We start from the raw sequence: 27,668 nt of genomic DNA on the forward strand, positions 1-27,668 counted from the left end.
TTGAACGGTAGTGTACATATTTTTGACATAGAAGTTTACATAATGGTTATGGCTCTAGATGAAAAGCTGTTTCAGGTATTTGAAAAATGAACATTTCGCTTACCACCCCCCCGGCCATCCTCCCTCACTTTGTGCCCCCTCAGGTTTTGGGGTGCATGATGCCCTTGGTGGCCAGTTTCTGCTCTGCTTGCTTGTACAACTCAGAGAAACAGCACAACACGTACTAACAGCAGCGGCCAAACAGCCTACCCAACTGTTCTGAGGCGTCAGGATCGTTCTGAAGCACACACATGCACACATTCTTTTCACATAAAAGGCACTTTTCTTCTACCTTTTGCAGCATGTGTGTTGAGTCTCTGTCACTGTCATCTATCTCTGTGTTCTGTCTCCTTCAGGATTGAAGACCTACCTGATCTCAGGGAGGAAGGTGGAGCCGTGCCAATGTAGCTGTTCCCAGCTGGGCCTGGTTGGCCTGGAGCCTGGGGGGGACACCCGCTGTCCCACACCCCATGCCCACACCCCAGATGGAGCCCCCAGAGCCCCCTCAGCCTGTGGCCTACACCAGAGATGGGCTCCCGACAGGGCCAAGGTGAGGACATGGTATTCTGCAGGGTAAAGGGGAGATGGGGGTCAGGTGTGTGCTCATTCCCCTCTTTGGTGGTTTTCTACTGTGTAACTTGGATAGACATATTCTTTGGTTGTAATAGCATACTGTACTTTGACTTCATTTAGAAAATGGTCATAGTGTAACAAATGTTCAGCTCAGTAGACATGTCTTCAGAACATAATTGTAGGGCCGTGTGTTTTGAGCAGTATGTGACATGAGATCCTATCCTGTATTTTAAGCCTTATCCAGAAATTAAAATTACGCCAAAAATATAAGGAATTGTTTGAGGATGGTGTTGGACCATTTGACCTAAAAAGTTAATCAAAGTTTAAATGAAGGTTAAAATCCAATCATGTTACATAATTGCACAAAACACAGGGCCCTAACTTAACAAGATATCAGTTGAAGTCGGAAGTTTACATCTTTATCTTTATCTTTATTTATACCTTATACATTTAAACTCAGTTTTTCACAATTCCTGACATTTAATCCTAGTAAAAATTCCCTGTCTTAGGTCAGTTAGGATCACCACTTTATTTTAAGAATGTGAAATGTATAGTAGAGAGAAGGATTTATTTCAGCTTTTATTTCTTTCATCCCATTCCCAGTGGGTCAGAAGTTTACATACACTCAATTAGTATTTGGTAGCATTGCCTTTAAATTGTTTAACTTGTGTCAAATGTTTCGGGTAGCCTTCCACAAGCTTCCCACAATAAGTTGGGTGAATTATGGCCCATTCCTCCTGACTGAGCTGGTGTAACTGAGTCAGTTTTTTAGGCCTCCTTGCTCACACGCCTTTTCAGTTCTGCCCACAAATCTTCAATAGGATTGAGGTCAGGGCTTTGTGATGGCCACTCCACTACCTTGACTTTGTTGTCCTTAAGCCATTTTGCCACAACTTTGGAAGTATGCTTGGGGTCATTGTCCATTTGGAAGACCTATTTGCGACCAAGCTTTAACCTGGATCATTGTTACTCTAACTTCCGCGACGCATATAAGGCCCTGCCCCGCCCCCTTTCGGAAAAGCTGACCACGACTCCATTTTGTTGATCCCTGCCTACAGACAGAAACTAAAACAAGAAGCTCCCACGCTGAGGTCTGTCCAACGCTGGTCCGACCAAGCTGACTCCACACTCCAAGACTGCTTCCATCACGTGGACTGGGAGATGTTTCGTATTGCGTCAGACAACAACATTGACGAATACACTGATTCGGTGTGCGAGTTCATTAGAACGTGCGTTGAAGATGTCGTTCCCATAGCAACGATTAAAACATTCCCTAACCAGAAACCGTGGATTGATGGCAGCATTCGTGTGGAACTGAAGGCGCGAACCACTGCTTTTAATCAGGGCAAGGTGTCTGGTAACATGACTGAATACAAACAGTGCAGCTATTCCCTCCGCAAGGCTATCAAACAAGCTAAGCGCCAGTACAGAGACAAAGTAGAATCTCAATTCAACGGCTCAGACACAAGAGGCATGTGGCAGGGTCTACAGTCAATCACGGACCACAGGAAGAAACCCAGCCCAGTCACGGACCAGGATGTCTTGCTCCCAGGCAGACTAAATAACTTTTTTGCCCGCTTTGAGGACAATACAGTGCCACTGACACGGCCTGCAACGAAAACATGCGGTCTCTCCTTCACTGCAGCCGAAGTGAGTAAGACATTTAAACGTGTTAACCCTCGCAAGGCTGCAGGCCCAGACGGCATCCCCAGCCGCGCCCTCAGAGCATGCGCAGACCAGCTGGCCGGTGTGTTTACGGACATATTCAATCAATCCCTATACCAGTCTGCTGTTCCCACATGCTTCAAGAGGGCCACCATTGTTCCTGTTCCCAAGAAAACTAAGGTAACTGAGCTAAACGACTACCGCCCCGTAGCACTCACATCCGTCATCATGAAGTGCTTTGAGAGACTAGTCAAGGACCATATCACCTCCACCCTACCTGACACCCTTGACCCACTCCAATTTGCTTACCGCCCAAATAGGTCCACAGACGATGCAATCTCAACCACACTGCACACTGCCCTAACCCATCTGGACAAGAGGAATACCTATGTGAGAATGCTGTTCATCGACTACAGCTCGGCATTCAACACCATAGTACCCTCCAAGCTCGTCATCAAGCTCGAGACCCTGGGTCTCGACCCCGCCCTGTGCAACTGGGTTCTGGACTTCCTGACGGGCCGCACCCAGGTGGTGAGGGTAGGCAACAACATCTCCTCCCCGCTGATCCTCAACACTGGGGCCCCACAAGGGTGCGTTCTGAGCCCTCTCCTGTACTCCCTGTTCACCCACGACTGCGTGGCCATGCACGCCTCCAACTCAATCATCAAGTTTGCGGACGACACAACAGTGGTAGGCTTGATTACCAACAACGACGAGACGGCCTACAGGGAGGAGGTGAGGGCCCTCAGAGTGTGGTGTCAGGAAAATAACCTCACACTCAACGTCAACAAAACTAAGGAGATGATTGTGGACTTCAGGAAACAGCAGAGGGAACACCCCCCCATCCACATCGATGGAACAGTAGTGGAGAGGGTAGCAAGTTTTAAGTTCCTCGGCATACACATCACAGACAAACTGAATTGGTCCACTCACACAGACAGCATCGTGAGGAAGGCGCAGCAGCGCCTCTTCAACCTCAGGAGGCTCAAGAAATTCGGCTTGTCACCAAAAGCACTCACAAACTTCTACAGATGCACAATCGAGAGCATCCTGGCGGGCTGTATCACCGCCTGGTATGGCAACTGCACCGCCCTCAACCGTAAGGCTCTCCAGAGGGTAGTGAGGTCTGCACAACGCATCACCGGGGGCAAACTACCTGCCCTCCAGGACACCTACACCACCCGATGCTACAGGAAGGCCATAAAGACCATCAAGGACATCAACCACCCGAGCCACTGCCTGTTCACCCCGCTGTCATCCAGAAGGCGAGGTCAGTACAGGTGCATCAAAGCTGGGACCGAGAGACTGAAAAACAGCTTCTATCTCAAGGCCATCAGACTGTTAAACAGCCACCACTAACATTGAGTGGCTACTGCCAACACACTGTCAATGACACTGACTCTACTCCAGCCACTTTAATAATGGGAATTGATGGGAAATGATGTAAATATATCACTAGCCACTTTAAACAATGCTACCTTATATAATGTTACTTACCCTACATTATTCATCTCATATGCATACGTAGATACTGTACTCTATATCATCGACTGCATCCTTATGTAATACATGTATCACTAGCCACTTTAACTATGCCACTTGGTTTACATACTCATCTCATATGTATATACTGTACTCAATATCATCTACTGTATCTTGCCTATGCTGCTCTGTACCATCACTCATTCATATATCCTTATGTACATATTCCTTATCCCCTTACACTGTGTATAAGACAGTTTTTTTTGGAATTGTTAGTTAGATTACTTGTTCGTTATTACTGCATTGTCGGAACTAGAAGCACAAGCATTTCGCTACACTCGCATTAACATCTGCTAACCATGTGTATGTGACAAATAAAATTTGATTTGATTTGATTTCCTGACTGATGTCTTGAGATGTTGCTTCAATATATCCACATAATTTCCCCTCGTCATGATGCCATCTATTTTGTGAAGTGCACCAGTCCCTCCTGCAGCAAAGCATCCCCACAACATGATGCTGCCACCCCCGTGCTTCACGGTTGGGATGGTGTTCTTCAGCATGCAAGCCTCTCCCTTTTTCCTCCAAACATAACGATGGTCAATATGGCCAAACAGTTCTATTTTTGTTTCATCAGACCAGAGGACATTTCTCCAAAAAGTATGAGCTTTGTCCTCATGTGCAGTTGCAAACCGTAGTCTGGCTTTTTTATGGCGGTTTTGGAGCAGTGGCTTCTTCGTTGCTGAGCGTCCTTTCAGGTTATGTCAATATAGGACTCGTTTTACTGTGGATATAGATACTTTTGTACCTGTTTTCTCCAGCATCTTCACAAGGTCCTTTGCTGTTGTTCTGGGATTGATTTGCACTTTTCACATCAAAGTACGTTCATCTCTAGGAGACAGAACGCGTCTCCTTCCTGAGCGGTATGACGGCTGCGTGGTCCCATGGTGTTCATACTTGCGTATTATTGTTTGTGCAGATGAACGTGGTACCTTCAGGCGTTTGGAAATTGCTCCCAAGGATGAACCAGACTTGTGGAAGTCTACAATATTTTTTCTGAGGTCTTGGCTGATTTCTTTTGATTTTCCCATGATGTCAAGCAAAGAGGCACTGAGTTTGAAGGTAGGCCTTGAAATACATCCACATGTACACCTCCAATTGACTCAATGATGTCAATTAGCCTATCAGAAGCTTCTAAAGCCATGACATCATTTTCTGGAATTTTCCAAGCTGTTTAAAGGCACAGTCAACTTAGTGTATGTGAACTTCTGTCCCACTGGAATTGTGATACAGTGAATTATAAGTGAAATAATCTGTCTGTAAACAATTGTTGGAAAAATGTCTTGTGTCATGCTCAAAGTAGATGTCCTAACTGACCAGAACTGTAGTTTGTTAACAAGACATTTTTGAAGTGGTTGAAAAACAAGTTTTAATGACTCCAACCTAAGTGTATGTAAATTTCCGACCCTTGCTTATCCACAACGCATATAATGTAATATTCACCAACAGAGACAATTCTCTACTCTCTTACTGTTAATTGATAAGTGTAGGAGTGTTGACCTAGGATCAGGTCACCCCTGTCGATATAGTCTTATTCATTATGATCTACAAGGCAAACCTGATCCTAGATCAGCAAGCCTACTCTGAATACGGCCCATGTTGACATTAGTATAAATCGGTTTTGTTCCCTATGGTGAGTTTAGTGTCATGATGGAGTAATGAGGCTCCATATAGAGACAAGATACGGTACGTTCAGAAAGTATTCAGACCCCTTGATGTTTTCCACATTTTGTTACGTCACAGCCTTATTCTAAAATGTATTAAATAAAGCATGTTCCTCATCAATCTACATACAATACCCCACAATGACAAAGTGAAAACAGGTTTTTAGACATTTCTGCAAATGTATTAAAAATTGAAAACTGATTGCATTTACGTAAATATTCAGGCCTTTTGCTATGAGACTCGAAATTGAGCTCAGTTGCATCCATTTTCCATTGATCATCCTTGAGATGTTTCTACAACTTGATTGGAGTCCACCTGTGGTAAATTGAATTGATTGGACATGATTTGGAAAGGCACACACCTGTGTATATAAAGTCCCACAGTTGACAGTGCACGTCAGAGCAAAAAGCAAGCCATGAGGTCGAAGGAATTCCGTAGAGCTTCGAGACAGGATTGTGTTGAGGCACAGCCTCCAAAACATTTCTGCAGCAGTGAAGGTCCCCAAGAACACAGTGGCCTCCATCATTCTTAAATGGAAGAAGTTTGGAACCACCAAGACTCTTTCTAGAGCTGGCCGCCCAACCAAACTGAGCAATTGGAGGAGATCGGCCTTGGTCAGGGAAGTGACCAATAACCCTATGGTCTCTCTGACAGAGCTCCAGAGTTCCACTGTGGAGATGAGAGAACCTTCCAGAAGGACAACCATCTCTGCAGCACTCCACCAATCAGGCCTTTATGGTAGAGTGGACAGACGGAAGCCACTCCTCAGTAAAAAGCACATGACAGCCCGCTTGGAGTTTGCCAAAAGGCACCTAAAGGACTCTCAGACCATGAGAAACAAGATTCTCTGGTCTGATGAAATCAAGATTGAACTCTTTGGCCTGAATGCCAAGTATCACATCTGGAGGAAAACTGGCACCATCCCTACGGTGAAGCATAGTGGCAGCATCATGCTGTGGGGTTGTTTTTTAGCGGCAGGGACTGGGAGCCTAGTCACAATGGAGGGAAAGATGAACGGAGCATTATACAGAGAGATCCTTGATGAAAACCTGCTCCAGAGCGCTCAGGACCTCAGACTGGGTCGAAGGTTCACCATCCGACAGCACAACGACGCTAAGCACACAGCCAAGATACTGCAGGAGTGGGATCTGCTCTCCATCCAACCTGATAGAGCTTGAGAGGATCTGCAGAGAATAATGGGAGAAACTCCCCAAATACAAGCAAAGCTTGTAGCGTCACACCCAAGAAGACTCGAGGCTGTAATCACTGCTAAAGGTGCTTTAGCTAAGTACTTAATAAAGGGTCTGAATACTTATGTTAATGTAATATATTCTAGAAACCTGTTTTTGCTTTGTCATTATGGGGTATTATGTGTAGATTGATGAGGGAAAAAAACAATTGAATCCATTTTATAATAAGGCTGGAACATAACAAAATGTGGGAAATGTCAAGGGGTCTGAATACTTTCTGACTGTACCGTATATTTACTCTGCTGCTACACCTATATCCAGTATTCACTACTCTCCTCAGTCATACAGTACGCACACAGACTGGCTTTATAGATGCCAATTAGCCCCCACAGTTCCACTGTAATCCTCCCGTACCACCACTACATCTGCCAGTGCTGGTCGTGGGGGTCTTAGGGAAAGGCGGATGAGAAGTGAAGAGGGGAGAGGAGTTTGGCAGGGGGTCTTAGGGAAAGGCAGATGAGAAGTGAAGAGGGGAGAGGAGTTTGGCAGGGGGTCTTAGGGAAAGGCAGATGAGAAGTGAAGAGGGGAGAGGAGACGAACTGCTGTGTCCTTGGCATTACATGAGGTAACACACGTGGAGAGACGTTAGAAAGCCCTTCACATGGACTCACACACTTCACTGGTACAAACCCTCATGTCATTGGCTCTCTCTCTCACACACACACACACACACACACACACACACACACACACACACAAACACACACACACACACACACACACACACATTCACTGGTACAAACCCTCACTTCATTGGCTCTCTCTCTCTCTCACACACACACACACACACACACTTCACTGGTACAAGCCCTCACTTCATTGGCTCTCTCTCACACACACACACACACACACACACACACACACACACACACACACACACTTCACTGGTACAAACCCTCACTTCATTGGCTCTCTCTCTCTCACACACACACACACACACACACACACACACTTCACTGGTACAAGCCCTCACTTCATTGGCTCTCTCTCACACACACACACACACACACACACACACACACACACACACACTTCACTGGTACAAACCCTCACGTCATTGGCTCTCTCTCTCTCTCTCTCTCTCTCACACTTACACTCACACACACATACACACTTCACTAGGTTTAATGACGCCTCTTTGAAGCCGTGTCCTTTCTGTGGGCTTCTCATCCCTCTCAAACACTCACTTGTCCTCGGAGCCTGACTTGGCTGAGTGTGTGTGTGTGTTTTTCTCTGTGTATCAGGCTGTGTGTGTCGCCTGAAAGTGAGCCAGTGTTCACAGTATTGTCTGCCTGTCTGTTTTAAGTCTGTAGGTGTATGGGTCCGCACGTATACGCATGTATGTCTGCATCACGATGTTACCAAGTACCTTGAACAATCCTTTCAGGGCCAGTGCCTAATCATCAGATGAGTGTATATCTGTCTCTGTCCATTCCTTCAGCCTTCCCCAGCCTCTTCTATGTCATCCCTATCTCCACCTCTATCACCATGGCCCTGTCTCTCATCCCTCTCTCCACATCTCCTCCTCTATCACCCTGGCCCTGTCTCTCATCTATCTCTCCACCTCTCCTCCTCTCTCATCCCTCTCTCCCCATCTCCTCCTCTATCACCCTGGCCCTGTCTCTCATCCCTCTCTCCACCTCTCCTCCTCTATCGCCATGTCTCTCATCCCTCTCTCCACCTCTCCTTCTCTATCACTCTGTCTCTCATCCATCTCTCCACCTCTCCTCCTCTATCACTGTCCTTGTCTCTCATCCCTCTCTCCACCTCTCCTCCTCTCACCCGGGCCCTGTCTCTCATCCCTCTCTCCACCTCTCCTCATCCTGGCCCTGTCTCTCTATAGGGCTGCTATTGTGGTTGGTGTTGTATCCATTGAATCTGATTGTGTATCATTGTGATTCTAATTAGTGGTAAAATGCTGAAGTGCTGAGTTGGTGCTCTCTCTCTCACTCTCGCTTGCTCGATCTCTCTCTTGCTCTCTCTCTCAATGGGTCCATTTATCATAATATTTTGTCTGTTTCTCTCCCTGTCTCACTCTCTCTGCCCTCTCTCTCTCTCTCTCTCTTTGTCCTGTTTCTGCCAAACAGTTTCTCTCATTCGTTATTTCAATTTTTCTCCTCCCTCCCTCCCTCTACTCAACTCTCTTTATTTCTCTCCGTTATCTCTTCACCCTCAATTGACTCATTCTTTACCTCTCTCTCCTTCCCCACTCTCTCCCTCCCTTCCTCTCTCTCCATTCCTCTCTCTACCCCTACCTCTATCCCCCCTCTCTCCCTCCCTTCCTCTTTCTCTCTAGCTTTCTCGCTTTCCACCCCCCCCTCAAATTAAAATTGGAATAGAATAATAGTGAAGACATCAAAACTATGAAATAACACATATGCAATAAATTAGTAAGCAAAAAAGTGTTATATATTTTAGATTTGAGATTCTTCAAAGTAGCCCCCCTTTGCCTTGATGACACTTTGCATTCTCTCAACCAGCTTCACCTGGAATGCTTTTCCTACAGTATTGAAGGAGTTCCCACATATGCTAAGCACTTGTTGGTTGATTTTCCTTCACTCTGCGGTCCAACTCATCCCAAACCATCTCAGTTGGGTTGAGATCGGGTGATTGTGGAGGCCAAGTCATCTGATGCAGCACTCCCTCAGTCTCATCCTTGGTCAAATAGCCCTTACACAGCCTGGAGGTGTGTTGGGTCATTGTCCTGTTGAAAAACAAATGATAGTCCCACTAAGCGCAAACCAGATGGGATGGTGTATCGCTGCCGAATGCTGTGGTAGCCATGCTGGTTAAGTGTACCTTGAATTCTAAATAAATCACTGACAGTTTCACAAGCAAAGCACCATTACACCTCCTCCTCCATGCTTCACGGTGGGAACCATACATTCGGAGATTATCCGTTCACCTGCTCTGCATCTCACAAAGACACAGAGGTTGGAACCAAAAACCAAAGGACAGATTTCCACCGGCCTAATGTCCATTTTTCGTGTTTCTTAGCCCAAGCAAGTCTCTTCTTCTTATTGGTGTCCTAGTGGTTAGTGCGTTGGGCCAGTAACCGAAAGGTTGCTGGATCGAATCCTGAGCTGACAAGGTTGTTCTTCCCCTGAACAAGGCAGTTAACCCACTGTTCCCTGGTAGGCCATCACTGTCAATACGAATTTGTTCTTAACTGACATGATTTAAGACATGAAGGTCAGTCAATGTGGAAGATTTCAAGAACTTTGAAAGTTTCTTCAAGTGCAGTTACAAAAACCATCAAGCGCTATGATGAAACTGGCTCTCATGAGGACCGCCACAGGAAATGAAGACCCAGAGTTACCTCTGCTGCAGAGAATAAGTTCATTAGCATTACCCGCCTCAGAAATTGCTTATTTGAGCTGTTCTTGCCATAGTACGGTCTTGTTCTTTTACCAAATAGGGGTATCTTCTGTATACCACCTTGTCACAACACAACTGATTGGCTCAAATGCATTAAGAAGGAAATTAATTCCACTAATTCATTAACTAAGCACACCTGTTAATTGAAATGCATTCCAGGTGACTACCTCATGAAGCTGGTTGAGAGAATGTCAAGAGTGTGCAAAGCTGTCATCAAGGCAAAGTGTGGCTACTTTGAAGAATCTAAAATATATTTTGATTTGTTAAACACTTTTTTTTGCTTACTACATGATTCCATTTGTGTTATTTCATAGTTTTGATGTCTTTATTAATATTCTACAATGTAGAACATAGTAAAAATAAAGAAAAACCCTTGAATGAGTAGGTGTCTTTTGACTGGTACTGTATATATATATATAAACTCAGCAAAAAAAGAAACGTCCTCTCACTGACAACAACTTAACGTGTAAATATTTGTATGAACATAACAAGATTCAACAACTGAGACATAAACTGAACAAGTTCCACAGACATGTGACTAACAGAAATGGAATAATGTGTCCCTGAACAACGGGGGGGTCAAATCAAAAGTAAGTCAGTATCTGGGGTGGCCACCAGCTGCATTAAATACTGCAGTTCACTTCCTCCTCATGGACTGCACCAGATTTGCCAGTTCTTGCTGTGAGATGTTACCCCACTCTTCCACCAAGGCACCTGCAAGTTCCCGGACATTTCTAGGGGGAATGGCCCTAGCCCTCACCCTCCGATCCAATAGGTCCCAGACGTGCTCAGTGGGATTGAGATACGGGCTCCTTGCTCGCCATGGCAGAACACTGACATTCCAGTCTTGCAGGAAATCACACACAGAATGAGCAGTATGGCTGGTGGCATTGTCATGCTGGAGGGACATGTCAGGATGAGCCTGCAGGAAGGGTACCACATGAGGGAGGAGGATGTCTTCCCTGTAATGCACAGCGTTGCGATTGCCTGCAATGACAACAAGCTCAGTCCGATGATGCTGTGACACACCGCCCCAGACCATGACGGACCCTCCACCTCCAAATCCATCCCGCTCCAGAGTACAGGCCTCGGTGTAACACTCAATCCGACCATCACCCCTGGTGAGACAAAACCGCGACTCTTCAGAGAATAGCACTTTTTGCCAGTCCTGTCTGGGCCAGCGACGGTGGGTTGGTGCCCATAGGCTACGTTGTTGCCGGTGATGTCTGGTGAGGACCTGCCTTACAACAGGCCTACAAGCCCTCAGTCCAGCCTCTCAGCCTATTGCCGACAGTCTGAGCCCTGATGGAGGGATTGTACGTTCCTGGTGTAACTCTGGCAGTTGTTGTTGCCATCCTGTACCTGTCCCGCAGGTATGCTGTTCGGCTGTACCGATCCTGTGCAGGTTTTTTTTTTAGAGTAGAAAGACCTCTTTAGTGTCCTAAGTTTTCATAACTGTGACCTTAATTGCCTACCGTCTGTAAGCTGTTAGTGTCTTAACGACCGTTCCACAGGTGCATGTTCATGAATTGTTTATGGTTAATTGAACAAGCATGGGAAACAGTGTTTAAACCCTTTACAATAAAGATCTGTGAAGTTATTGGTATTTTTACTAATTTTCTTTGAAAGACGGGGTCCTGGAAATTTCCCTATAGCCTGGAGGACATTGAGTATCTATGACACCATGTTTCTAGAATAATTATTATGTCAAGACTTTGCTATCGTTAAGAATATCTGGGTTTGTGTTTTTAAGACCTAAGCTAGAAGAGCACAAGCCCTGGATATAAATACCTATTTAACAGTGAACATATGTTTGCATGTTTGTGAATGAAGAATAATAAAACAGTTTTGTGTTTGCGTGCGTGTGTGTGTGGTTGATGCACCCAATCAATACTTAGGCTAAGCACACTAACCACACACAACACAAGAGTGAATGTGTAAACTACAGTATGAGAATTTGTCAATACTAGGATTGAAGAAACTGTAAATGATATAAATAGACAAATACCTCTCCTTCTCTCCAGTCTCATTGTCTCTCCTGCAGTGCGGCTGTAGTTCCAAAGGAGGATCAGGTTCTGGAGAAGGGCACGGTGCAGAACGGTTGCCATGACGATCACACGACCAATAGCAGCAAGGTTTGCCTCACTTTACCTCACACTAGTAAATGTTTGACCTTTCAACCTGGCCGTAACCTTTACTCATCCCAACCTGCCTGCACTTAAATCCAACCCCAGTTCATAAAACCAGGCTTAGTGTTATCATATTGTATTTCTGAAGTATTTATATCGCCATACTATACATGATGGAATGACGTGAACCCAGCCAAACGGAAATGTCTTGATTCATTTGGCTTCACTAACTAAGTCACTAATCACTCTTATCCAAGACCTCTACCACTTCTCACTCTCCTCTTTCTGTTTCAGCAGCACACACACACACACACACACACACACACACACACACACACACACACACACACACACACACACACACACACACACACACACACACACACACACACACACACACACAGCTTCTCACTAGCCTCTCTCCTCTCAACTCCCCCAGGACACCTCATCTCTCAAATGTCCCTCCCAGGCCCCCTTAGGCTGCAGCCCTAAGGCCCTGAATGGTCTGCTGAGCCCCAGGCTGGAGGAGCCCCTGACCAACAGCCAGACGTCCCTGTGTGAGATGCTCCAGGAGAAGGAGAAGAAGTGGGGTGGAGGGGCCATGGGGATGGACCACTCTGCTCTCATCCCCCTGCGCTCCAAGAACTTCAGAGAGAGGAGCGATGCTCACTTTGTGGATGTTATCAAAGAGGACAGGTGAGGGGATGGATGGATGTTACACAAACTGATCTGGAACCAGGCTTGATGGCTGTGGTGGAGCTTTTTGGGGAGTTGGCAGGACAGCACTAATAGATCTGAGACCAGGCTAAGGGAATCAAAGGATAAGATTCTGAACGCTGAAGGCAGAACTGTTATGTAAGAAGCAGACCCACACGTATCTTTCAGGTGGTATCAATGTCTGTTTTGGTACAGTGTGTCTATTTACAATGTGCTTTATAGAACTAGTCTTACAGAGATTCCCTTCCTTTCCCTAAAATCCCCAGTTTTATAGAAATATGGGTTGGAGGATCTGGATTTCCTGCTTATTCCCCCTGATTCTGGGAATTCTCCAACTGGGATAAAGAAATATATATATACACTGCTCAAAAAAATAAAGGGAACACTTAAACAACACAGTGTAACTCCAAGTCAATCACACTTCTGTGAAATCAAACTGTCCACTTAGGAAGCAACACTGATTGACAATAAATTTAACATGCTGTTGTGCAAATGGAATAGACATCAGGTGGAAATTATAGGCAATTAGCAAGACACCCCCAATAAAGGAGTGGTTCTGCAGGTGGTGACCACTTCTCAGTTCATATGCTTCCTGGCTGATGTTTTGGTCACTTTTGAATGCTGGCGGTGCTTTCACTCTAGTGGTAGCATGAGACGGAGTCTACAACCCACACAAGTGGCTCAGGTAGTGCAGCTCATCCAGGATGGCACATCAATGCGGTTTGCTGTGTCTGTCAACGTAGTGTCCAGAGCATGGAGGCGCTACCAGGAGACAGGCCAGTACATCAGGAGACGTGGAGGAGTCCGTAGGAGGGCAACAACCCAGCAGCAGGACCGCTACCTCCGCCTTTGTGCAAGGAGGAGCAGGAGGAGCACTGCCAGAGCCCTGCAAAATGACCTCCAGCAGGCCACAAATGTGCATGTGTCTGCTCAAACGGTCAGAAACAGACTCCATGAGGGTGGTATGAGGGCCCGACGTCCACAGGTGGCGGTTGTGCTTACAGCCCAACACCGTGCAGGACGTTTGGCATTTGCCAGAGAACACCAAGATTGGCAAATTTGCCACTGGCGCCCTGTGCTCTTCACAGATGAAAGCAGGCTCACACTGAGCACGTGACAGACGTGACAGAGTCTGGAGACGCCGTGGAGAACGTTCTGCTGCCTGCAACATCCTCCAGCATGACCGGCTTGGCGGTGGGTCAGTCATGGTGTGGGGTGGCATTTCTTTGGGGGCGCACAGCCCTCCATGTGCTCGCCAGAGGTAGCCTGACTGCCATTAGGTACCGAGATGAGATCCTCAGACCCCTTGTGAGACCATATGCTGGTGAGGTTGGCCCTGGGTTCCTCCTAATGCAAGACAATGCTAGACCTCATGTGGCTGGAGTGTGTCAGCAGTTCCTGCAAGAGGAAGGCATTGATGCCATGGACTGGCCCGCCCGTTCCCCAGAACTGAATCCAATTGAGCACATCTGAGACATCATGTCTCGCTCCATCCACCAACGTTGCACCAGACTGTCCAGGAGTTGGCGGATGCTTTAGTCCAGGTCTGGGAGGAGATCCCTCAGGAGACCATCCGCCACCTCATCAGGAGCATGCCCAGGCGTTGTAGGGAGGTCATACAGGCACGTGGAGGCCACACACACTACTGAGCCTCATTTTGACTTGTTTTAAGGACATTACATCAAAGTTTGGATCAGCCTGTAGTGTGGTTTTCCACTTTAATTTTGAGTGTGACTCCAAATCCAGACCTCCATGGGTTGATACATTTGATTTCCATTGATAATTTGTGTGTGATTTTGTTGTCAGCACATTCAACTATGTAAAGAAAAAAGTATTTAATAAGAATATTTCATTCATTCAGATCTAGGATGTGTTATTTTAGTGTTCCCTTTATTTTTTTGAACAGTGTATATAATATTTTTTTAATGTTTTGAGAAAGTTACTGGAATTTTGCAATCCTATATACAACACACTGCGGTATGATCTGCTCCGTGCTATTTTGTTTGTAGTGATCCTTATGCTTCTGCCCACTGAATAAGCCCCTGGGTCATGTTCATTCGGCACCAAATGGAAGAAAACATACATGATATAGTTGATGGACTATCTGGACTTGTCCAGTAAGAAAAGCTCATTTTCATTTTCCATTCCAAAATGTTTGGTGCCTTATGAACACGGACGGCCCTGGTGGTATGATAGGTTGGTGTAACTCTCTCCCCGACAAGTCTGTCTTCTCTATACTGACTGACATCTGTTGATCTGCCCATCTCCCAGTCTGATGAAGGACTACTTTTTCAAGCCTCCCATCAACAAGCTGAGCCACACCTTCCTGGACAGAACCCTGGAGTCTGCCTACAGGACCAGCTACCAGGAAGAGGTGTGTATCCTCCCTGTCTGTTACTCTGTCTCTCTGTCTGTGTGTGTCTGTCTGTCACTATCTTTATTCCTCTTATCTGTCTTTTGATGTCCCACTTCCTCTCTGTCTACTAGACTACACCTGGTCTGTCTTTCCTTGTCTGTCCCTCTGTCTCCCTATCCGTTTCACCCTGCCTGTCTAGCTCTTTCTCTCTCTGTGTGTGTTCTCTGAGTAACCTGTAAGCACTGCACTATGTATGGCCTGTCAGGACTGCGGCAAAGACAGGGAAATCACTGCAGGACATCGATAGGAATGTCCTCTTAGCTTGTGATGCCCTCTGCTGGTACAGTGGGGGAACTGCATGTTCAACTTCACGTCTGGATAATGTTTCGTTCAGTTTCATACTTATTACTTAATCACAATGAGACAATTTTATTAATGTTTTGTTAAGACTTCCATTCTTCATGCTTCTCTATTCTCTCCCACAACCTTTGCTCTCTCTCTTTTACCCTTTCCAAACCCTCTCGCTCTTTATCTCTTTACACTCTACAACCGGACCCAGGAACCATTCATTGCTATTGTTTGTAGTGATCCTTATGCTTCTGCCCACTGAATAAGCCCCTGGGTCATGTTCAACAGCGGCTAACGCTGTGCTGCTCTCAGCCTTGTGTGTCTTTGTGTGTGTGTATGAGGTTTGCTATTGTGACAGCAAATCAATCCATTTCTGTTGAAAAATGACAAAGTATCTATTCCCTCCCGTCCCCAGGTGGAGACCCAGGCAGCGGTACAGACCTTTGCCAGCCCTACCTTCAGCTCTTTCCTGGACATGGTCCTGTGTTGCTCAGTGTTCCTGGCCCTCTCCCTGGCCTGCCTCCTCCGGCCCCTGCTCTCCCTCCCTGGGGCCCCCCTGCCTGCCCCGGCCCTCGCCCTGGTTGCCGTGGCCACCCTGCTGGAGGCCCTGGCGCTGGTGCTGTCTATACGGTAAGACGGTTCAGGGAGAGAAGGAGAGGTGGAGAGATGGGGAGGAGGGAGAAGAGGGGAAAGGGGGTGGGGAGAGGGATATGAGGAGTGGGTTGGAACTGGGGAGGAGAGGAAGAGGGGGAAAGGGGGTGGGGAGAGGGATATGAGGAGTGGGTTGGAACTGGGGAGGAGAGGAAGAGGGGGAAAGGGGGTGGGGAGAGGGATATGAGGAGTGGGTTGGAACTGGGGAGGAGAGGAAGAGGGGGAAAGGGGGTGGGGAGAGGGATATGAGGAGTGGGTTGGAACTGGGGAGGAGAGGAAGAGGGGGAAAGGGGGTGGGGAGAGGGATATGAGGAGTGGGTTGGAACTGGGGAGGAGAGGAAGAGGGGGGAAAGGGGGTGGGGAGAGGGATATGAGGAGTGGGTTGGAACTGGGGAGGAGGGGAAGAGGGGGAAAGGGGGTGGGGAGAGGGATATGAGGAGTGGGTTGGAACTGGGGAGGAGAGGAAGAGGGGAAAGGGGGTGGGGAGAGGGATATGAGGAGTGGGTTGGAACTGGGGAGGAGAGGAAGAGGGGGAAAGGGGGTGGGGAGAGGGATATGAGGAGTGGGTTGGAACTGGGGAGGAGAGGAAGAGGGGAAAGGGGGTGGGGAGAGGGGAGGAGTGGGTTGGAACTGGGGAGGAGAGGAAGAGGGGGAAAGGGGGTGGGGAGAGGGATATGAGGAGTGGGTTGGAACTGGGGAGGAGAGGAAGAGGGGAAAGGGGGTGGGGAGAGGGATATGAGGAGTGGGTTGGAACTGGGGAGGAGAGGAAGAGGGGGAAAGGGGGTGGGGAGAGGGATATGAGGAGTGGGTTGGAACTGGGGAGGAGAGGAAGAGGGGAAAGGGGGTGGGGAGAGGGATATGAGGAGTGGGTTGGAACTGGGGAGGAGAGGAAGAGGGGGAAAGGGGGTGGGGAGAGGGATATGAGGAGTGGGTTGGAACTGGGGAGGAGAGGAAGAGGGGAAAGGGGTGGGGAGAGGGATATGAGGAGTGGGTTGGAACTGGGGAGGAGAGGAAGAGGGGGAAAGGGGGTGGGGAGAGGGATATGAGGAGTGGGTTGGAACTGGGGAGGAGAGGAAGAGGGGGAAAGGGGGTGGGGAGAGGGATATGAGGAGTGGGTTGGAACTGGGGAGGAGAGGAAGAGGGGGAAAGGGGGTGGGGAGAGGGATATGAGGAGTGGGTTGGAACTGGGGAGGAGAGGAAGAGGGGAAAGGGAAAGTGGGTTGGAACTGGGGAGGAGAGGAAGAGGGGAAAGGGGGTGGGGAGAGGGATATGAGGAGTGGGTTGGAACTGGGGAGGAGAGGAAGAGGGGGAAAGGGGGTGGGGAGAGGGATATAAGGGGTGGGTTGGAACTGGGGAGGAGAGGAAGAGGGGGAAAGGGGGTGGGGAGAGGGATATGAGGAGTGGGTTGGAACTGGGGAGGAGAGGAAGAGGGGGAAAGGGGGTGGGGAGAGGGATATGAGGAGTGGGTTGGAACTGGGGAGGAGAGGAAGAGGGGGAAAGGGGGTGGGGAGAGGGATATGAGGAGTGGGTTGGAACTGGGGAGGAGAGGAAGAGGGGGAAAGGGGGTGGGGAGAGGGATATGAGGAGTGGGTTGGAACTGGGGAGGAGAGGAAGAGGGGAAAGGGGGTGGGGAGAGGGATATGAGGAGTGGGTTGGAACTGGGGAGGAGAGGAAGAGGGGGAAAGGGGGTGGGGAGAGGGATATGAGGAGTGGGTTGGAACTGGGGAGGAGAGGAAGAGGGGGGAAAGGGGGTGGGGAGAGGGATATGAGGAGTGGGTTGGAACTGGGGAGGAGAGGAAGAGGGGGAAAGGGGGTGGGGAGAGGGATATGAGGAGTGGGTTGGAACTGGGGAGGAGAGGAAGAGGGGGAAAGGGGGTGGGGAGAGGGATATGAGGAGTGGGTTGGAACTGGGGAGGAGAGGAAGAGGGGGAAAGGGGGTGGGGAGAGGGATATGAGGAGTGGGTTGGAACTGGGGAGGAGAGGAAGAGGGGAAAGGGGGTGGGGAGAGGGATATGAGGAGTGGGTTGGAACTGGGGAGGAGAGGAAGAGGGGAAAGGGGGTGGGGAGAGGGATATGAGGAGTGGGTTGGAACTGGGGAGGAGAGGAAGAGGGGGAAAGGGGGTGGGGAGAGGGATATGAGGAGTGGGTTGGAACTGGGGAGGAGAGGAAGAGGGGGAAAGGGGGTGGGGAGAGGGATATGAGGAGTGGGTTGGAACTGGGGAGGAGAGGAAGAGGGGAAAGGGGGTGGGGAGAGGGATATGAGGAGTGGGTTGGAACTGGGGAGGAGAGGAAGAGGGGAAAGGGGGTGGGGAGAGGGATATGAGGAGTGGGTTGGAACTGGGGAGGAGAGGAAGAGGGGAAAGGGGGTGGGGAGAGGGATATGAGGAGTGGGTTGGAACTGGGGAGGAGAGGAAGAGGGGAAAGGGGGTGGGGAGAGGGATATGAGGAGTGGGTTGGAACTGGGGAGGAGAGGAAGAGGGGAAAGGGGGTGGGGAGAGGGATATGAGGAGTGGGTTGGAACTGGGGAGGAGAGGAAGAGGGGGAAAGGGGGTGGGGAGAGGGATATGAGGAGTGGGTTGGAACTGGGGAGGAGAGGAAGAGGGGAAAGGGGGTGGGGAGAGGGATATGAGGAGTGGGTTGGAACTGGGGAGGAGAGGAAGAGGGGAAAGGGGGTGGGGAGAGGGATATGAGGAGTGGGTTGGAACTGGGGAGGAGAGGAAGAGGGGAAAGGGGGTGGGGAGAGGGATATGAGGAGTGGGTTGGAACTGGGGAGGAGAGGAAGAGGGGAAAGGGGGTGGGGAGAGGGATATGAGGAGTGGGTTGGAACTGGGGAGGAGAGGAAGAGGGGGATGGTAAAGGAAGGGAGAGAACTTAGTGAGGGGAAGTTTGAAGATGGGGCAAAGGGGAGGCAATTAGCCTGTTTTCAATGGGGTTGGATTACTGTACATGTACTGTCTATCAGCCCTCTCTGAGCAAACCTTCTCTCCCAGGATGGCCTTCTACCTGGACAGCGTGATGAGCTGCACTAGAACCCTGCTGAGGGCCATCTCTGGCTGGGTCCCCCGTCACCTGATAGGGGCCGTGCTGGTGTCCCTGCCCGCTGTGTCCGTCTTCTCACACGTCACCTGTGACATGCACCTCTCCATACAGGTGAGTGTATTCTGTTCATTTGCCCTGGTCATTTCCTCCAGAGTGTGCTAATGCTAACGATGGTTCCTTCCTGTGTCTCTATCTGTGTCTCCCAGTTCACCATGCTCACCTGCTGTGCAGTGATCATTGCCATCATCCAGTACTGTAACTTCTGCCAGCTGAGCTGCTGGATGCGCTCGGCCATGGCCACGGTGGTGGGACTGGTGCTGTTCGCCCTGCTCTTCAGCCCGCCCTGCAGGTCAGACACCTTATAATGGATTCTGTTTTTTAACACATTTATGGCCCTTTTTTGTTGGTCGGAAAGGACCTTAAAGGGGCATCTGCAGTTCAAACAATAACAACACGACACCCTGTCACTGTTTTGGTAAACAACTGAGGAACGGAGCTGGAGAAATGTAACCACCCTCAAATTAGTATATTACCCATTTAATCCACTGCCAATGCACTCACTGAAGTTCGATAGGATATTGTATACAATATTACCACAATGTCATAATTTAGTATGACGTTTCCTTTGTGCTGACACTGTGTGTAATTGAATTTGTCGTGGACTTGATTAATCTCATCCGACCGTGTCTCGTGTTTTTGTCTCCTCTGTCTTCCAGTTCTGCCAATAGTATGTTATTTTGGTGAGTAGAATGAAGTTATCCATACAACTAAGATTATAAATATATCTCTCACTCCACCTTTCCTTAACTCCTTCCCTCTCTCTTTTTCTCCATCCCTCCTTCCTTCCTTCTCTCCCTCCCTGCCTACATTTCTCTCCATCTCCACCTCCCTACCTCATTCTCCAACTCTCCATCCCGCCCTTCTCTCCTTCCTTGTTTCTCCACCCTCTCTCTTTCCCCTTCTCTCTCCATCTCTCCCTCCCTTTCTCTCTCCTCCAGGTCTGGCGACACCACCAACAACAGTAACCGCAGCAGTGTTGTACATGGTCAGCCTGAGCCCGCCGCTGACCCCGTGCCCCGCCTCCAGGACCTGCTGGGCCCCGAGGTGGGAGTGGCCTTCTTCCTGCTCCTCCTGCTCGTCTGGTTCCTCAACCGCGAGTTCGAGGTCAGCTACCGCCTCCATTACCACGGCAACGTGGAGGCCGACCAGCACCGCATCAAGATCCAGAACATGAGGGACCAAGCCGATTGGTTGCTTAGGAACATCATCCCCATCCACGTGGCAGAGCAGCTCAAAGTGACTCAGAGTTACTCCAAAAACCATGGTAATGTTGGCGTGATTTTTGCCAGTATCGTTAACTTTAGCGAGTTCTACGAGGAGAGTTACGAGGGCGGCAAGGAGTGCTACCGCGTGCTCAACGAGCTCATCGGTGACTTCGACGAACTGCTTCGCGAGCCGCCCTTCAACAACATCGAGAAGATCAAGACCATTGGTGCCACGTACATGGCGGCGGCTGGGCTGAACGCGCAGCAGTGCGCCGAGACGCCGCACCCTCACGGCCACCTGCGGGCGCTGTTTGACTTCGCACTGGAGATGATGCGCGTGGTGGACGACTTCAACAAGAACATGCTGGGCTTCAAGTTCAAGTTGCGCATTGGTTTCAACCACGGTCCTTTGACTGCAGGGGTGATCGGCACCACTAAGCTGCTCTACGACATCTGGGGCGACACTGTGAACATCGCCAGTCGCATGGACACTACGGGCGTGGAGTGCCGCGTGCAGGTGAGCGAGGAGAGCTACTGCGCCCTCAGTGCCATGGACTACAACTTTGACTACCGCGGCACAGTCAACGTCAAGGGCAAAGGTCAAATGAAGACCTTTCTGTTCCCCAAGAGTGCGGACAGCGGCGCCCCCGTGCCTCAGTACCTGCTCTCCGTCTCGCCAGAGATCCGGGTGCAGGTGGACGGGAGTATCGGGCGCTCGCCAACGGATGAGCTCTCTAATATGGTGCCTAGCTCCATCTCTGGTGTACCCAGTACCACCAGTCCCTCGCTCAGCTTTGGGGTGTCCACGGGTCTGCTGCGGCCTGAGAGGGGGGTGGTGGAGGCTGGAGATAGGCCAGACAGTCGGCAACAATACTACTGTAGCCCTACTACTACAGAGACCATCGCAGCCAGACGCTCCTCCTCATCATCCTACGTTGGTCTAGCCTCCCTGCCTATCACTAGTCAAGCTGGAGCTACTTTGAAAGTCAAACAACCAAATCTGTCCATCACTAATAAAGATGAAACTCCTTCAACCAGCGTCCAACAACCAAATCTGCCGCCACTAGTCTAGCTGGAGCTCTTTTGACAGTCCAACAACCAAATCTACCCATCAATAATAAAGGTGAAACTCCTTCAACCAACGTCCAACAACCAAATCTGCCCACCACTAGTCTAGCTGGAGCTCCTACAACAAACGTCCTCCAACAACCAAAACCTGTGGCGCCTGCCTCCCTCCAGTCTCTCTCCCCTCAGAATGCCACAGCAACTGAGTCACGGAAGGAGGTGGAAAAAGAGAAAGAGGAGCAGGACGATGATGACATTATTGGCGAGCTAACGAAACTCTAAGACTGTTATGTCTGCGATAGTTTTTTAGCCTTCAGCCCTTTAAGCACGGCCTTCCTTGCATTCCTGCCAGTTGAAGCTTATTATGGAACAGTCATATGTGACGAGAAGGCATACAGGAGGGAGCACCTAAATGGCAGACTGTAAGAAAACAGTTTCTGGCTCCTCTGTTGTCAATTCTTCTCCAGGTTCGTGCTCATTAGGACACACCTTTGTTAATCTTTTTGCAACTGTATGCGAAAATGAGCGTTTCTTATTGAACATGTTCAGATACTACGTCTGTTTTCTTCCCGTTCATGCCCACTGAACACGACCGATGTATCTGGTGGCCACAGTAAGAGTGAATAAGAAGATAGAGAAAGTACGATGGGCGCTATTACTGAACTTATGTTGCTATAGAAACCCAGCCTCCTATGATCTACTTGATTCTCACATCTTTAGTCTTTTTTTTGTTGTTGTATGTTTTTGGCTTTTTTTTTTCTCGCCTTTGTTTTTTTAATGTCTTGATTAAGTGCCTTTAGCACAAAATAATGTGTAGAACAAGCTGGTCTGGACAGGGAACGAAGAAGAAGGGCACTGGGAAAGACTTCTACCAAACTGGGAACCTTATGTACATTCTAAGGCAAAAGCTTGGTTTCTGTCAGTTTGTTATAGTTGTCTTTGGTCTGTGGAGCTATGAAATTGCTTGTATTACTGTAGTTAAGGAGTTTACAAGAATCGGAGCAATAAGAAATGCCACAGTGAAGAGTGAATGATGGGTTACAAAGGGAAGCAAGATGGAGTCGTCTTTTCACAGTGAATCACTTTAAATTGTCTAAGAAAAGCACAGGCCTCGCACAACGCTCTCAGACAAACCCACAACAATATCTAGAACATCAGTCGGAAGGCTTGACTGTGTGCTTGTGTCTGTGCGCTACACTACAGTAATAACTGCCATCCACGGCCTCATGCGGAGAGGTGGCTGTAAGTTGTCATTCTGCAACTGATGAAACCGTGGGAAGAAGGTGGGGAGTGTGATTAAGACATAATGAAATCCCTCTGGCTGATGTGGTATCTTTTCTCCTGGCCCTGGTTAAAAGTAAGGACCTCTGTCTTACTAGCCTCAAGCCGTCAACTAGACCTTGGTAATAGTAATTAGGGCTGAATCCTAACTCCCACTTAAGTCTGTTTTAAGTCAAAGTCTCCAATTGACATCAATGCATGACTAAGTGAAAATGTTTAAGTTAGGACTTGACCCTAACTCTTTAACATATCACTAATTAGCTTCAGCTGCACATTAGCTCTGCAAGTCTATAAAGCTAACTTTTAGCACCACAGATTGGTTCATGTGCCATAACCTCTTCCTAGTATTTTACAGGAATGCAATCTGTTGTTAGGCTACCGTTGTTGAGGTTTGAAGTGCACCCCTCTAGGTAGGCCTCCTAATAGGTCGTTTCTATTCAACGTGCTGGTTTGCTTACAATACAGTTAACAATCTGCTAAAATTGTTACATGTGCGTCATGTACATATCATGTGGAATAGGCAAGAGCACAAACAGATCTGGGACCAGGCTAATATTGAGTAGTCTCTTGTGACAGACCTGAGTTAAGATGTTGAGTGAACCCGTTTAACGGAATGGTAGATTGGTATATTGACCTTCAAATAGGACTTAATCTGCTATCCCCCCCGTTACTCTACCGTCCGGCTGTTTAGAAATACATGCAAGGGGGAATGCACCCGATTCCTCTTGTTACAGCATTCCTGCCAAATTAGATCCTGGATAATAAGGGACGTTTCTAACATGTGTCATGTAAACAACATATACAAATAAACATGTAAAGTGTGCATGTTCAGTGCTACATATTTTCCTGTTTGTTTTGTTGAAGTTGAGATCTTGTTGTCGTCTTTTTATATATCTACATGTACTGTCTGCATTGTTTTATCAGAACCTTTCTTGAGATAATTGAGTGGTGAACTGTACAGTGCATATCCTCCAACTGCAAGTCTAATCATCCCTGTCACTTTCTCTCTGTTTTAGTGAAAGGGCTTGGGTGCTCAGGGGGAATAACAAAACAAGTACTGGTACTACTAGGTTTCCATCCAATTGGCGACAGATTTTCATGCGAATATTCTAAAATCTACATAAAGAAAATCTGCGTATTTTCCCACCAGTGGTGTGTTTCCACCAAACGGACTTGTTGAGGATAAAAATCAGTGCATGATGACAAAGTGCACACAAAATATACTTTTTCACTTAAGTTTTCACGTACCAAATAAAAATCTAAAGTTCAGTGTGTTTCCATTGCATTTTCAACTCTACCAATAGTTTTGTTATAAAAAAACAACAACTGTTGGGTAAAATAACTAATTTGCCTACTCTGGTCTTGGTACATGCGCTCTAACCAACAGCTCACAGATACAGTACGGATAGGCTCGTCTACATAATGAGATTATTATGGATAAGAGCGAGAAAATTTGTATTTTTTAAATGGCAATCAAGTGTCGATCAACATGTCACCAGAATCAGACCCTAGAGATTTATTGGAAAGGAGAATCAAGATCACTGTGCACTTTCATCACCCTGTGAAGTTCTTCATAAGTTAGGCCTATTTCATCTGTAGCCTAATAAACTGCTTATCATCGCGTGACTCAAGGTTTACTTCGATATGATTATTATATGAATATTTACCTTTAAAGGCGTTTCCACTGCCATTTCTCACATAATTAATAAAAAAATGACCAACACAGAAAGATCCCATCCCGTCAAACAAACAAATGATCTTTTGGCATTTATAAAATTGTACCTAAACTTCCTGTTTCCATCACAGATGTCGTGATTTAAAAAAAATGATATGGTATGACCTTACTCACATAAAAACTGGGGATGGAAACGTCTTATATTATTTGTGACCTCAGACATACTTTGAAACCTCAAAGGTACAATATCAAAGCGTTCTGAATTAGGAGAATAACTTGGGAAGTAAATGTTCATAGCAAAAGACTCCAAAGCAACATGTTTTAGTTTAGTAAAGATGGAGATACTCAGGATATCCCAGCAATCATTTGGGTTTTAAGTGCATCTTTCAACTTTCAGTACTTAAGTTTCTCTTTTGTAGTGCCATAATTGGTTTTACTACAGGTTCCTTGTGTGTACTGCAAGAGTTTGCTAGTAGTGCCTTTTCAGTCATAGGAAAATCCTCTCTAAATCAACTCTGATATCATTTAATTAAGATTGCCACATTTTGTTTCTCAAACCTCCTTGAATACACTTTTTTTTTGCTTTTTGACATGTGTACATATTTTTCTCATCCAAGTTCTTTAAAATGTTTATATAAATTTGACATGTGCCTTTTCTACTTCATAACCTGGTGAGCAATTGTTTCCAACATTTAGTATCACTGATATGAGTATGAAACTCAATATTGCAGTTCATTGTCACTTTTTGGTACACAGCTGCCACTTATTTGTTCTGATGTGGATTTAAAAACAGGGAATAACAAAAATGTCGTTTTGCTTTGTTTGACTGGATATTGTTGTACTGTGTAGATTTGCTTGAATGGGGTTAGGCCCATTTTAAGTGCATTAATCTACAAACGGGATTGTTTTCAAATGGTCAAATGTATTCTTGCCGATTATGAGCGTGCAAGTCTTGTTGTAACCCACCCAAATTGCATTGATTACAATAAAGAGACATATTGGAAACGATCAGTTTAAATCATAAACATCACACAGTGTTATGTTGCTGAATGTCCCAAGGAAGGGGAATCTGCAGTACTGAGGTCTGGACGCATGAAAGGAAGATAAAACCCAGATATTAGCTACAGCTTATCTTATTGCTTTTGAGAAACTCTGCTTATCAACCTATGGATTCCTGGTGTTTTATCGTGTTGATGCTGGATAAGTAGCGTTCTTTAGAAAGCGAAGGGAAATAAATAGTTGAATTTAAGGCTAACTCTTATAGAGTTGTTGGAGCTCAAATCATGAGCCCAATTCAGTCCGAACCGTACTGTGATGATGGCTCTATTTTCATTTCACACTGCAACTGTGGTGAATGTGTTACTGAACCAGCTCAGTTCAGCTCGGTTGGGCTCAGTAGTGTGAAAAAGGAATTGTGTTCCCTACTTCAAAAAAAGCTTAGGGTTTTTGTTGTACTAACTTGCCTTCCTGCAAAAAGGACTTCATGAATTGACAATGGGATTGAAACGTTGTGAACTAACAGAATGGCACATTGGGACTTTGATGCCAAATAGAGATGTCATTGATTTGATGTATGTTTGGCCTTATTTCCCCCTCTTTAATTTGCCCGGTCTTGTCGTGCACATTGATGACGGGTTGTTTCTATACTCACTAGTACGATATGTATGCGGTATGTATACATTTTACACAAAGCACTCACTCTGTATGTACATATGCATTTTATATGTTGTATTATTTATACAGGTGCCATTGTTGAAGGGTTGAGGAATACATGGAAGGTTAGATAAATGTTAGAACACTGTTACAATTACGTCCAAATGTCATGTTTGCCTGCATGTATAGTATGTGTGTGTACCTACACTGTACGGATGTTTGATCACTCTCCCACAATCATACAGGTACACAAAGTCAATTTACATTTGAGTAATTTAGCAGACACTCTGATCCAGAGCATACATTTTTTCCATACTGGTCCCCCATGGGAATCGAACACACAACTTGCCATTGCAAGCACCATGCTCTACCAACTGAGCCACATGGAACACTGACAAGGACCTATAAGGACATTTTCCTGCCACCACTACTTCTATATGGGCCTAGGCGACAGATCTCTCCATCCTAAGGGATCCCATGGTATTCCCCCATGAGTAGCCTGGTCGGTCTCAGATTGGTTTGTGCTGTTGGCAGCTCCTATGGCCAATGTTACAGCAAACAATGACCGTAGGAGTTGACGAGACAGTGCAAACAGATCTGGGACCAGGCTACATCATCAACACCCTGCAAGGTAAAATCACACTGCTAGATTTCTGTTCATGTTTTCAGACCCTGTTTCATATAAGCCTACATATAGTTGTGGCTGGTAGATCTTTGGCCTCCCTCCCACTGTATGTTATATAGCCTATAGCACGCTGCATTTTTGGAGGGGTCTGCAAATGAAGGTTAAAAAAAAGAAGAATAAAGTGATTTTTTTTCCTGAGATTTGTTTGGATGGTTCTGTTTGCATTGCTTGATATTTACCCATTATTACAACTTTTGATGATGCATTTACAATTGACATGTAAACTTATGTTGCTTGGCTCCTTAAATTGATACAAATGTAGTTGACTAGATGAATGGACAAGGGTGAAGTGTCCCAAAATGGTCTTATGAGGGTTGGTGACTTGGTGACGCATAATACACAATGTATATGGGGGGCTGCACAATAACTGCTCACTTGTACATTGTTCTGTAACACTTTAGGTTAGAAAGTGCTTTGACAGCTACTTAATTTTTTGGGTTATTCCACCCCTAGAGGCTTGTTGATGTACGTCCACATGACGCACGGCAGGGCATAGGTTTGCGTAGGGCGTGATTGCACAGCCCCTCCCCCCCACAGTCGAGCTAGAAAGAAAAAAACTTTTTGTATCGGAGGAATCAACAGCCGCCATCTTGACGCGGCTCAGAATCAGGATTTTGGGAGAGCATTATTTTTTAGACCGAAACGAGCCATTTAGACCGTGCTCAAACGGCTTTATTCTGCAGAAAATCGAA

The 27,668-nt window shown here is 47.1% G+C and overlaps 1 protein-coding gene across 2 annotated transcripts; it reads left to right on the forward strand.

Moving 5' to 3' along the window:
* Window positions 1–27,114, forward strand: LOC112241141 (adenylate cyclase type 9). Of its 2 annotated transcripts, XM_042318313.1 has the most exons (9): window positions 2–589; window positions 12,157–12,247; window positions 12,681–12,937; window positions 15,230–15,332; window positions 16,078–16,292; window positions 19,304–19,463; window positions 19,559–19,701; window positions 20,069–20,092; window positions 20,351–27,114. In XM_042318313.1, exons 1-9 carry the CDS (start codon window positions 510–512, stop codon window positions 21,687–21,689), a joined length of 2,412 nt encoding a protein of 803 aa, XP_042174247.1. In that variant the 5' UTR covers window positions 2–509; the 3' UTR covers window positions 21,690–27,114. The 2 variants fall into 2 exon arrangements, with proteins under 2 accessions (XP_042174248.1, XP_042174247.1); XM_042318314.1 differs by lacking the exon at window positions 20,069–20,092 and having other exon boundaries at window positions 1–589.
* The last annotated feature ends 554 nt before the right edge of the window (window positions 27,115–27,668 follow it).

This window comes from Oncorhynchus tshawytscha, unplaced genomic scaffold (genome assembly GCF_018296145.1).
Source record: "Oncorhynchus tshawytscha isolate Ot180627B unplaced genomic scaffold, Otsh_v2.0 Un_scaffold_2590_pilon_pilon, whole genome shotgun sequence".
Lineage (NCBI taxonomy): Eukaryota > Metazoa > Chordata > Actinopteri > Salmoniformes > Salmonidae > Oncorhynchus > Oncorhynchus tshawytscha.